This window comes from Aspergillus aculeatus (assembly GCF_001890905.1).
Source record: "Aspergillus aculeatus ATCC 16872 unplaced genomic scaffold ASPACscaffold_15, whole genome shotgun sequence".
NCBI lineage: Eukaryota > Fungi > Ascomycota > Eurotiomycetes > Eurotiales > Aspergillaceae > Aspergillus > Aspergillus aculeatus.
Window position 1 is genome coordinate 153,109 of NW_017962990.1, and position 11,609 is coordinate 164,717.

Genomic DNA, 11,609 nt, shown 5'->3' on the forward strand with positions numbered 1-11,609 from the left:
ACTCTTTTTGACACCTGAGACCTGCTCTCACCGGTGGTCAGCATATTTACAGATCGAGCAACGGTGCACGATGCGCCAGGTCAAGACCCGATTCCCTCCAATCGCTAACCGCCCATTGAAGGCACCGGAAGAATGAGAACATCAAAGGTCTCCGGAAGGACGGGAGAACAGCGTTAAGCTTGATAGGTCCCTCGGGACTGACGCCTCTCGGGGCTTTTAACCCACCTTGTCGCCCACGGCCTCCACTGCATACTTGAGACGGAGTATTTGATACTTGACACGTCCTCTCTAGTGCGTAAGAGGGAACCCCTGCTCCCTACGCTCCCCTTCCGACCTAAGGCAGTGAGCTGCAGAAGCAAGACCCGGCTACAGCCCTAGCACTGATGGTTTGGACTTCTCGTGGCCTATGGTGCCATCCCACGCAAAAGCCAGCCATCACTTGGTTGGGTGATCGGTGTTCAATTCAATTCTCTGCAGCTAGGTACTGTACTGTACACATAGCTCTAGCCCAGGAGGCCACCAAATCTTTCATGTACTGGTATTACCATCCCTCTCCACTTGTTCATCTGGTTATTCTCTTAAAGTACTGACCACGAGTTCGTAGCGTTTCCGCCTCTCGGGATGCGGATGGAAGACTTCAGCTCGCGGAAAGAATTCTCATTCCAACCACCTCAGGCCACTCTCAATGGGGTCAAATGCCGTTGACCTCTTGTGTATCACCTTACAAGGTTTTCACTCCAGCACAATTGTCTTCACATTTGTGTCTGAGTTCCTGTTAATGCATATATCCCTTTTCTGCTCCGTGATTCGTCCCTGGCATGTCTTCATCATGTGTCAGTCTTTATTGCTGGCTCTAACACCTTAAAAATGATCATCCTACTCTACAAAGCGAATCCTCGCTTCAGCTTCGAGTTATTGCATGCTGACAGTTTTCTGCACCAGAGAGAGGGAGCGCAGAGCCGAGTATAACTGGATGGCATATGCACCATGCACTGGTGCTTCTGCCAATGGCTATAGTGGGAGAGTCGATCAGCCCCTGGCTGTTCATGTCGACAGTCGAAACAGGGTCCGATATCGACCGCCCTGGAGTAGAGAGGCTGCTGCTGATGAAGGAGCCTGAGTAAGCATGGATCTCGTCAGGATAACTACCGATGCTATTAGATGGCTGGAAAACAAAACATGAGGCCCTGTAAGAGCACTATGTGAAAAGATTGTTGCGCTCGAAGCACGCATAACGAGCTCGGCTTGTCCGGCAGGAACATGAAAGTGTTGCTCGTTGATCTCATCTTATTATTGGGAGCACGAGCTCAGAGGAATTGTCTTGATCTTCTGAAGGAAATCGACCGTGAAAGAATAAGGAATGAAAGAAAAAAAGAAAGAAAGAAACTGAGGGAGATTGTCTCTCCAGAGTGTGTGTGTTGCATGGACCCAGAAGATGGCGAATGGTTCAAGATGAAGTTGGAAGGTTGGGTAGGGAGGGAGGTAGACGAAGAGGTCCCCTTGTAACCCGGGTGCCTTTTTTTGTTTGCTAGGATTGATAGAAAATGAAAAAGGCACAAGATAGAAGGAGAGAGATATCGTGTGCCAGAAGAAAAATGAGAGAGCCATTGTTTAGAGATCTCCCTTACATTGCTTGAGTCCTCGATTCATCGATGATTCTTGGCACCCGCAGAAAACGTGGACGATTTGCTGCTTCGGCTTGCGACTTTCGCTGCTTCCTGCTCTTCTCGCACCAATTATTCTGCCTGCCTGCAAACCCTCCTTTGAGCCTCTTATCCTTCTTATTTGGTTGTTTTTCTTCTTCTTCTTCTTCTTCTTCTTCTTCTTATCTTTTTTTTGCCCACCTTGTATCTCATCCTCGAGACTCCCTTCTTCTCTTTTCTTTTACGGTACCTATTCCGCAATCCAGAACACCCTCTTTCACCAACCACCACGCGCTGGTAACCGATCAAATAACAGCGCATTCCCCAGCTGGCTCTGATAATTTGCGCGCACCGTCCATGTCGTCATGTCCCCTCATGACAACGCGGACCGTCAGTCAGAACCCGTCGCGAATGCGGTGACCGCGATGAAGCTAGACCCTGACGCAACTCCCGATACTCCGATACTCAACGGCGCCGGAGCCATGAGCAAGCACGACTTCGACGCGGCCTCGGACGCCTCCTCTCTTGCAGGTCCCAAGGACACCTACGCGCTGTCGGCATTTCAGTCAACCTCGCGGCCTACCTCTCGGTCGCCGGTCAAGAATGAGCCGGAGGACGATTACGATCACAACCAAGTCAGCGACGAAGCAAAGTTTGAAGCCACGGAGACGGCCCAGCCAGACAACATGGAGGAAAAAGTTGGAGGTGACATCTCGGTCAAACTCGAACCGGGCCAGCCTCCCAAATTGACACGAAGTTCCTCGCAAAAGGTTGCGGCAAGACCACCACAGCTATTTTTACATCTGCCGAACAGCACGGCGCAGGCAGAGGAGACTTTTGAGGTTATGGATGCTTGCACATATGCCAATAAGTACATGGGCTATACTGAGCATGCGATGGAATGCGACTGCGCGGAAGAATGGGGTAAGTACTCACTTTCTTCATTCCTTCGATCATACTCGTTCCACCGTTTTTTTTCTCTGTCGCCTTTTGTTGCTTTTGTTCCCGTGGGCGATTTTCCACGCGTGGCGTTGCATTTCGGATCCCCGCCTCAAACATGTTGGGAAATTCAAGCACACCACACCAAACCATTGCCTGTTGTTTGCCCCCCTCATCTTCCATGTTGAAGCCATGCACAAATATGGAGAAGGCTGTTTCTTTACATTTCTTCCGCCCTCGCAAAGTGAAGACGCACTAATTTGAGGCAGAACCCGCGATTGCTAAGAATTTGGCTTGTGGGGAGGATTCGGACTGCATCAACCGCGCCACAAAAATCGAATGTATGGGCGACTGCGGTTGCGGGCCAGCATGCCAGAACCAGCGCTTCCAACAACGAGAATATGCCCCGGTGGCAGTGATCAAGACAGAAAAGAAAGGGTTTGGTCTTCGCGCGGAGGCCGATTTGCGACCGCATCAGTTTATCTTCGAGTATGTGGGCGAAGTTATCAACGAAGGGCAATTTCGCCGCCGTATGCGACAATATGATGAGGAGGGCATCAAGCACTTTTACTTCATGTCTCTCAGTAAAGGTGAATTCGTTGACGCGACAAAGAAAGGCAACCTAGGTCGTTTTTGCAATCACTCGTGCAACCCAAATTGTTATGTCGACAAATGGGTGGTCGGGGAGAAGCTGCGAATGGGCATTTTTGCTGAACGACACATCCGAGCTGGAGAGGAACTTGTGTTCAACTACAATGTTGACCGTTATGGAGCCGATCCTCAACCATGCTACTGTGGAGAACCCAACTGCACTGGCTTCATTGGTGGGCGAACTCAAACTGAGCGGGCGACCAAATTATCTCACGCCACCATTGAGGCCTTGGGTATCGAAGATTCAGACGGGTGGGACACAGCTGTAGCGAAGCGGCCGCGCAAGAAGAAGATGGGCGAGGATGATGAAGAGTATGTGGACAGTGTTCAGCCCAAATCCCTGGATGAGAATGGGGTCACTAAAGTCATGGCTGCTTTGATGCAGTGCAAGGAGAAGTGGATCGCTGTCAAATTACTGGGTCGCATTCAGCGCTGTGAAGATGAGCGGGTTTCAAACCGCGTGGTCAAAATGCATGGCTATCAGATTCTGAATTCACAACTCAGCATGTGGAAGGAAGATTTCAACGTGGTCCTGCAGATTCTGGATATCCTAGACAGGTTCCCACGTCTGACGAGGAACAAGATCCTCGACTCCAAGATTGAGTCGACCATTCAGCCCTTGACCGGTTGCGGGGATGAGCGTGTCGAGATGAAGGCAGCCATATTGCTACAGGTCTGGTCCACGCTTGAAGTAGGCTACCGCATTCCTCGAATGAAAAGGGACCCCAATGCCACGCCGCAGGCGATCAGTCAGTTCGAGCGCCGTGAGACTACCCGTGACGAGCGACGGCGGTCCAAATCTCGGTCCCGATCAAGGTCCAGATCCATTGACGCACCTCGCGGTCCAGCTGCTCAACGAGCAGGCCACATCCCGAGAGGTCCCCTCCACAACGGACCTCGGCCCTTCCGTCGTCAATTTAACCCTCTTCCTCCGGGATGGTTCGCGGCTGATTCTAACGGAAGGACATACTTCTACTCGTCTCGGGGTGAGGTGACTTGGACACGCCCGACCGTGCCCGCGTCCCAACCAGGCCCGCCAGCGAAGGAATCGCGGGACAAGGCATTGCAGGATATCATTGACGGTATCATGAACGCTAAGGAGATTACACCTAAGGAAAAATCTGGCACACCGGCCACCCCGCAGACCTCCAAGGCAACACCAGACCAGAAAGAGGGCCAGGAGAAGTGGCGGAGTTTGAGTGAGGAAAAACGGAAAAAGATTTACGAAAACACGGTTCGTTCTTGCTCCTACACTATCGGCTCCTTGATTCAATTGATTGGGAAGACGCAGTGCTAATTTGATCACAGCTGTTTCCCCACGTCAAGTACGTGGTAGACAAGTTCAAGCACAAGCTTCCCAAAGATGATCTGAAGCGTTATGCTAAAGATGTAGGCCGGTCTCGAGTTTGTAAATGCTGTGTTGATATGCTTACCAAGTATCTGATAACAGGTTGCCAAGAAACTCGTCAACTCGGACTTCAAGAACAATCGTGTCGAAGATCCTACCAAGATCGATGAAAAGCAGCAAAAGAAAGTCAAGAACTTCTGCAAGGAATTCTTCGATAAGGCTGTCGTAAAGCACAGGGCCCACGAGGAGCGCAAGGCAGAACGGCAATCAAAGGAAGCACATTTGAAACCAGCCGTCGCGACTGCTGCTGGCCCGGCGGAGGATGATCCTGACGTGAGAATGTCGGATGATGAAGACGACCATGACGGGCCAGCGCAGGAGGAAGACATGGACATGCTTTTAGTAGGGGAGACGCAAGGGATTCTCAAGCGGAAGAGGGAAGAAGACATGACTACCGGCGACGGCAGCGCGACCGATTTCACCACGCCGTCTTCATCCAAACGACAACGTTCTTCCACCCCGCCTCCGCCTCCGCCTCCACCTATGAGCCCTGGAAACGATCTGGAAGATGACCAAGACGAATATAAGCAACAGACCCTGAGTGGCGACGATGCGAACATGAAGGGAGAGAGCGCCGAGCCCACTCCGCCCCCTGCGCCTCCTCCCCCTCCATCACCACCACCACTCCTTGAACAAGACCGTCACAACGAGGGGGAAGGGAATCAGTTCCAAACATCACAGATTGGCATTGAAGGACGTGTATAGCAATATCTCAAGGGGGGCGGGGACGGGGACGGGGACGGGAACGGGGACGGGGACGGGGCCCATAATTGTTGGCTCAATCGCTATTCCGTTGGAACTGCCAATCAGCCATGGATTTCTTTTTCATGTCGTTTTCATAGCAACAGCATCCAGATCGGTGTTTTTTGGAGTTGGCAGACCTTGGGCGCTATTCTCTCTTTCTCTCTCTATATCCACGATCATCATTCTATCTTTTTTTCTTTCTCTCTTTTTGCTCATTTTTAATCTTCTTCACAGTCACTTTTTTGATGGCTGGTCTTAAACCCCCCCCCGCGATACTCCCTTTCCTTTTTGTACCTTTCAACAATTACTTGATTTTTCTTTCATGACCTTGACCATCGTTTACTTCAATCATGTTCACCTTTTTACATGAATACCCTCTTCACAACAATCTATTCACGTGAAGCCACATTCGATTCAATTTGCCATCTCGCAGAACGATGAAGGAACCCCCCTCGCCGACTCCTCCGGGAGGCATGGGCTATATCACCCAGGATATGAGATCAGACTGAGCCTGGAAGGGGGGGGGGGGTCCAAGGCAAAAGGTGCAAACAAGCTGAAGCTTCCATGAAATCCATAGCTTAGGATGGAACTTGGTTTTTGTCTAACTTACTTTGACGGTAGTTTATCTCATGCATTGAACTCCCGGAGGTTTCTTCCTCCCCACCCACCGTGTGTAATATGGCGTGGAGCACTGCTGTTCTCGACCTGGATCTATGCGCATACTAGCTACCCAATATCCAACTCTCTCTCTCTCTCTCTCTCTCTCTCTCTCTCTCTCTCCTTCCTGTCTTTCGCATGCAGATCGCGTATGCCAATTATACCCGGGGCTACGCTACGCAATAACCAGATATAGTCTGTTCTCATGAGAGTGAGTTGCATGCATTATTTGAATAAGACAGTTCTCACTTCGGCGCATTCCGCCTCTCTCTCTCGTGGCTATCTCCTCGAAACTCTACAAATGGATAGGTCTTGTGGAACTGAGAAAATCCTCGGGACTCGAAAGTGTGTTTCATAGGGTCATTCATGGCACAATAAGGATATTTTAGAAAATGTGTATGGGAATGGGTTTCATAAACAACATGACGATCGCGGTAGAGGATGAAGGAGAAAAGGAAATCTAATAGAAACTCTCCACAATGCTCTCCTTGTTGGCATTGCCCTGTCCGACACCACGGGGACCCATCTCACCCAGCCGGAAGACACTCTCGATGACGCTCAGCTCCGTCGCCGTCGTATCCAGACCCGTCACGGCCAGCCAGTCGTTGACGACCATGCCGGCGCCGACCACGGGGCTACCGCGGTTGACACTACCGGCGACGAGGGGCACCTGCAGCAGGGAGGAGAGCTCATCCTGGTCGCGGATGGAGGTCTTGGGGTGAACGATACCGCCCTGGTTGGAGAGGGCCATGTAGGAACCGGTCAGGACGTTGTCGGCCACGGTTTGTCGGAAGACTTCGACGCCAAGAACGTCGGCAATACTGGAAAAAGAGAGGAAGCGACGGTTAGCAGATGCCAGACGATCGAACGGACACAAACTCATGGGAAGGGGTGTGTACATCTCTTCGGTCTCACGTTCCAAGTCGGGGTGGATTAATGCAACATGGTCGTTACAGCAGATAACGTTGCCCAGGGCTGATAGCCGCTCCTCTATCCGTTGGATTTTTACCGAATCTGGCAGCGTATTCCGGAGGTGCTGAAGCTCTTGGTCTGTGGTAGTAGTGGGGACAAGGAGACCCTTGCGGTTTCTGTAGTACTCTCTGATCAGGATCTGATTCCATGTTTGCCACTTCCCCGACAACGGGATTGACATACCCTGCCGTCAAACGACCGACAATGCGAGTACCAGCAATGGTAGCGTGGCAGATAGGAATAACATCCTGCAACTCAGCCTCGAAGACACTAGCGAAAAAGTCAGTGGACAAAGTCCATGCCAAGCGGCCAGCCCAAAACTTGAGAGTAGAAGAACGCACCTGTAAAAGTTCTCGGAAGCGCCAATGGCAACAATGGCGTATGAGTTGGTCAGGCGAGAGAAGACTCCAACGCTTTGATGACAGTCAGCAATCTTCCAAGCTCGTGACTGGCATATAATAATCGAAGCGCAGTGCGCAGTTGCACATGCGTAGCCCGGGTCCATCTTACTCGTTGGAATTCTCGAATTGAGCACGGACAGCCATGATTACTTCGTCTAGTCGCACACGAATTCGCTGGTCGTAATGATGATGATGATGAAACCTGGATGGCTTTTATTTGCAACCGAAAGTGAATCAGTCGAAACGCTTCGCTGAGTCTGACAAAAGGTCGAGGAGGGACAATGGGCGCGCGAGGCGGGGCTGACGGTCGAGTGGGATTGCAAGGTTGTGAGGCGGCGGCAAGACACTCGAAAAAGAGGATGCAGGCTTCGAGAAATAGCAGCGAAAAGGGTAATTGCTCTCGACTTCAGAGACTGCAGTGTCGGACTCGCAAAGGATGGGCAGCCTTAAAAGTGATGGCGACTGGGAAGGAAAAGCACGAGGAAATAAAAAGCTTCGAGGCCGAAATGCCCCGCCCCGCCGGGCTAGGCCCAATCGGGAGGAGAGGGGAGGCGGAGTTCTGAAGGCGGCCAAACACGGCCAAACAGAGTCATTCGTGGTCGAGTCATTATGACCCATCATGATTCATCCTGATTAGAAAATGTGAGCATTTCATTTGAAATTGAAGATCAAACGTGAAGCAGTAAATTAGAACAAACGCGGAACTACACGGCTAAGGGGAATCCTCCGTGACTGCTAAATAAGACAAATTTCAAATCGCTCTGCAAGTCCCAAGTCCCAAGTCCCAGGTCCCGATTCCCAGCACAATCCAAGACAATCCAAGACAATCCAAGGTAATATGATCTACTTCAACGAAGAAGAAGTAAGAAGAAAGGAAGTAAAAAGATAAGTCAGAAGCCTCCGTCACACATCCGCAAAGGAAGGAAAGATCATCAGTAAAGCAGTTGTATGACGCCGCGACCGACTGAGGAACAACGCCTAGAAACAGATTCTGCGCCTCTTAATAAGGTGGACGGGGTCCAGGTGGTGGGGGTGGTGGCGGAGGGGGATAATAGAGACTTGGAGCATGATGTCCAGTCAAGTAACCAGGAAGCGGAGGCCGGTGGAAATTCGATCCTGGCGGTGGAGGAAGATGGGGCGGTCCTCCCATCGAGGCAAATGGATCGGGTAGGCCGAGTTGCTCATTGATGGGCGGGATTTGCTGACCGGCAGGGAGCAGTCGTCGGGGCTGTTGTCGCTGAGGAGTGGGCGGGGGAAGGACAAAGGCCCGAGGCTCAGGAGGACCATGCGCCAGAGCAGGTTGGGGGAGAATGGTTCGATGGGGGGGCGCAGGCGGAAATCGGGGAGCAGCGGCGATAGGGGGCCGAGGAGTTTCGGCGGCTGCGATATCCGCCAAGGCCGATAATGCTCGAGGGCGTATATCATGTATGACCGGGGGCTGCATCTCCCCTGCCGTTGTTGCGTTTGTTCGTACATCCACTACCCCAGTTGCCTTCACGAGCATGTCGATAATCTCATCCGAGGTAAAGCCCGAGAAGGGCCCTGATTCACACATTTCCTTCATTTGCGGGTCGATGTCTTCGCCTACTTTAGCTCGCTGAACGAAATCATCCCAGCCAAGCCAGGCCCGTTCGTAGGCAGCAGCTCCGGAGGGAACCCGAACGTAAGAAGAATTGAACCCTCTGAAAATTTCCCGCGCAGGTGGCACAACTGGCCCCCGCTCGGGCTCGGTTTCTGAATCGTCCGTCTATGGATGTTGATCAGCATATGCTACATATTAACATATAGACATTTTGACGGAGTGTATCAGCACCATCAAGGCCACTTACCTCGGTGTGCTCATCATCTTCCGCAGCACGACGGCCTCTTACAAATGTCATGTATGCTCCCTGACTTGCGATCAAATGCTCCTCCCGGATATTGCGAGCGGATGCCTGCTGTAATTAGTAGACTTCCCTTGAATGCTGACTGGATGCTTTGGCATATGAAACCCACCTGAAACCGCTCCTCGACTACTTCTCTATAGGCTTGGAACAACCGATTCTCTTGCTCCACTTTAAGTTCGAATTCTCTGCGGAGTACATCCTTCTTCTGCCGCAGCCGCTCCTGTAGTTGTTGGTTAACTTCCTCAAATTCGGGCACATCCTTGTGTGCATTCTTGTCTCGGGCGATTCGTCTCTCAGATTGCGTTGCCAGCACTGCCAGAGCCAAACGCTGAGCGGCAGCCACTTTCTTGAATGCCTTATCCAGCTCACGCTGTCGATCACGGAGTCTCTGAGTTGCTGCACTGGGAGAAGGAGAGCGGTCAGGCTCGACATCACTTGATCTGTCAAGCTGTCGGCCAGCACGCCCGCGGCCGCTACGAGTACCACCTCGTCCTCGTTTGTTGGCTGCAAAGCGCGCGGCTCCCCTGCTGCGGCCCCCTCGCCCTCGACCCCGAACCCGACCACCGCGGAAACCTCGAGTAGCTGTAGGCTCCGTAACAATCTCTGGTGTCGAGCCCTCTATTTCCTCTGTAATATGCCGGGACTGACCATCGGCTTTCGACTCAGTTGCAGCCTCTACAAGAGACTCCGATTCAGGTCTGCCGTTGAGGCCATTGGTAACGGGCTGTGACTGCTGCTCCAAAACACGATAAGATTCGCCCTCTTCCAGCTTAGGCTTTTTGCTGGGTGACTCGAGAAAGTTCTCGGAATCAGCTCCGTTATGCTGTGAAAGTCCGGGTGATCTTCGCTTCCAGGAAGATGGGGGACTAGGGGTACTTGGAGCATCGACAGAATCATCAGCTTCAGAAAGTGCTGGTTCACTAACCCCGTTCTTCTCATCCTCGACCACTGTACCCTTGGGTGATTCCTCAATAGCAAGCTTCGGGCTCAGGTGAGGCTCTTCGTAGAGAGGCTTCGTATCTTCCACAAAGTCGAGGGTCGTCCGATCGGGTGAGGGCGATTCAGCCTCAGGGATTGCAGGAGTGATAAGATTGGTGGCGCCACTGTGAATGGTGTCATTGGAACTGTCTGCCCATTGCCGGCTCTTGTTTCGAGTACGGCTACTTGGAGCAGTGGTTGCTGAAGGGCTTGATTCCGAAGGTTTCGGCATCAGACCTATATCAGCTATCCCATCCTCTGTCGAGGTGGGTGGAACATGTGCTTTGAGCCGCGCCGATTGCCGCGTGGTTCTCGGTGTCTCTTCCACCGTGGGGCCCCGTTTCACGCGTTTATGCCGTGGGGTTTCAGGCATAGGTGCCACTACGCCTTCTACTGGCTGCGAAGGCCACGAAGCACTGGCACGAGTCCGAGTGTTGCGCGTTTCACGAGTTACGTTCTCGCGAAGAGCTTGGTCCCGTGCTGCTTGTTCGCTTTCACGGGCTGCGGTGTTTGCCCGAGCGACACGAGTGCTAAGAGTGATGATACGCGATGGGCGATTAGGATTAGGCTTATAAGTGGTGCTGTTGCTGTTGTTGTGGTTGCTGTTGTTGCTGCCGCTGCTTCCGCTCATGGCAGAAGCGTTGCTGTGATTACGAGCATCATTTTGAGTAGCACGCACATCTCGACTTGAACGTAAGCTTCGAGTTACGCGGACGTGAGATGCATCATCAGCAGTAGAATCTGTGGTCCGGGTTAGAAGCGCTGTTGGGTAGCATGCAATCGTAGACTTACTAGGTGTGCTGTGTGCGGCACCAAGTGCTGTAGAATTACCACCTGATACCGCTGCAGCAGACCCTTGGGAGGCGTCAACTTTCCGCTTCACTCCCGCCATCGCTGTCCTTCAAGAATTATGTCAGTAGGTCGGCGAAGAGAATCCGATGGAAAACGAGATCACAATGATGAGATATATGACTCGTTCAGGAGTAGAGGAAACAAGCAAGGGTGAAGTTTAGGGATATCAGAGTAACGAGAATACTCTAGTGGCTTGAGAAGGAGGATGAAGAGCAGTGGTGGTGGAATTACGATGGTGAACTTTTCATGGTACATCCGCCATGACGAGGAGAAAATGGTGATGATATGAGAAAGAAATGTGCAGAAAACACTGCAAGGTGGGTGCGATGGTGATGACGGAGCGGAAGAAGAAGAGGACAAAAATGGAACAGGAAAAAGATAGTAGAAAAGAAGCCAAGGACAGGTGTAAATACAGCAAAGCAATAGTGCATTGGCCGGAGAGGGAGAGGGGGGAGGGGGGGGGGGGGGGAGAAGTGGT

General features: G+C 51.9%; 3 protein-coding genes across 3 annotated transcripts; 1 reads left to right on the top strand and 2 right to left on the bottom strand.

Annotated features, from left to right (window-relative positions):
* Positions 1–1,814: 1,814 nt before the first annotated feature.
* On the top strand, positions 1,815–5,652 carry set2 (SET and WW domain protein). Its single transcript, XM_020205754.1, has 4 exons — positions 1,815–2,567; positions 2,852–4,467; positions 4,542–4,622; positions 4,684–5,652. The coding sequence occupies exons 1-4, from the start codon at positions 2,009–2,011 to the stop codon at positions 5,344–5,346; spliced, it is 2,919 nt and encodes a 972-aa protein (XP_020053087.1). The 5' UTR covers positions 1,815–2,008; the 3' UTR covers positions 5,347–5,652.
* Positions 5,653–6,261: 609 nt separating this feature from the next.
* ASPACDRAFT_1882595 (translation initiation factor 6) lies at positions 6,262–7,941 on the bottom strand. The gene is made up of 5 exons (XM_020198289.1): positions 7,525–7,941; positions 7,356–7,427; positions 7,198–7,284; positions 6,942–7,130; positions 6,262–6,863 (listed from the first exon to the last, which is right to left on the bottom strand). The coding sequence occupies exons 1-5, from the start codon at positions 7,557–7,559 to the stop codon at positions 6,503–6,505; spliced, it is 744 nt and encodes a 247-aa protein (XP_020053088.1). The 5' UTR covers positions 7,560–7,941; the 3' UTR covers positions 6,262–6,502.
* A 95-nt stretch (positions 7,942–8,036) lies between these two features.
* On the bottom strand, positions 8,037–11,579 carry ASPACDRAFT_124571 (uncharacterized protein). Its single transcript, XM_020196739.1, has 4 exons — positions 11,072–11,579; positions 9,411–11,020; positions 9,245–9,349; positions 8,037–9,162 (listed from the first exon to the last, which is right to left on the bottom strand). The coding sequence occupies exons 1-4, from the start codon at positions 11,169–11,171 to the stop codon at positions 8,416–8,418; spliced, it is 2,562 nt and encodes an 853-aa protein (XP_020053089.1). The 5' UTR covers positions 11,172–11,579; the 3' UTR covers positions 8,037–8,415.
* Positions 11,580–11,609: the final 30 nt, after the last annotated feature.

Coding starts and splice junctions, on each gene's coding strand:
- ASPACDRAFT_124571 (XM_020196739.1), bottom strand. CDS start 11,171: ATGGCGGGAGTGAAGCGGAAAGTTGACGCCTCCCAAGGGTCTGCTGCA. Junction 11,021..11,071: donor TGCCGCACACAGCACACCTA/GTAAGTCTACGA, acceptor CCCGGACCACAG/ATTCTACTGCTGATGATGCA. Junction 9,350..9,410: donor TAGTCGAGGAGCGGTTTCAG/GTGGGTTTCATA, acceptor TAATTACAGCAG/GCATCCGCTCGCAATATCCG.
- set2 (XM_020205754.1), top strand. CDS start 2,009: ATGTCCCCTCATGACAACGCGGACCGTCAGTCAGAACCCGTCGCGAAT. Junction 2,568..2,851: donor CGACTGCGCGGAAGAATGGG/GTAAGTACTCAC, acceptor AATTTGAGGCAG/AACCCGCGATTGCTAAGAAT. Junction 4,468..4,541: donor AAAAGATTTACGAAAACACG/GTTCGTTCTTGC, acceptor ATTTGATCACAG/CTGTTTCCCCACGTCAAGTA.
- ASPACDRAFT_1882595 (XM_020198289.1), bottom strand. CDS start 7,559: ATGGCTGTCCGTGCTCAATTCGAGAATTCCAACGA. Junction 7,285..7,355: donor GCTTCCGAGAACTTTTACAG/GTGCGTTCTTCT, acceptor CTTTTTCGCTAG/TGTCTTCGAGGCTGAGTTGC. Junction 7,131..7,197: donor GTCGGTCGTTTGACGGCAGG/GTATGTCAATCC, acceptor AGAGTACTACAG/AAACCGCAAGGGTCTCCTTG.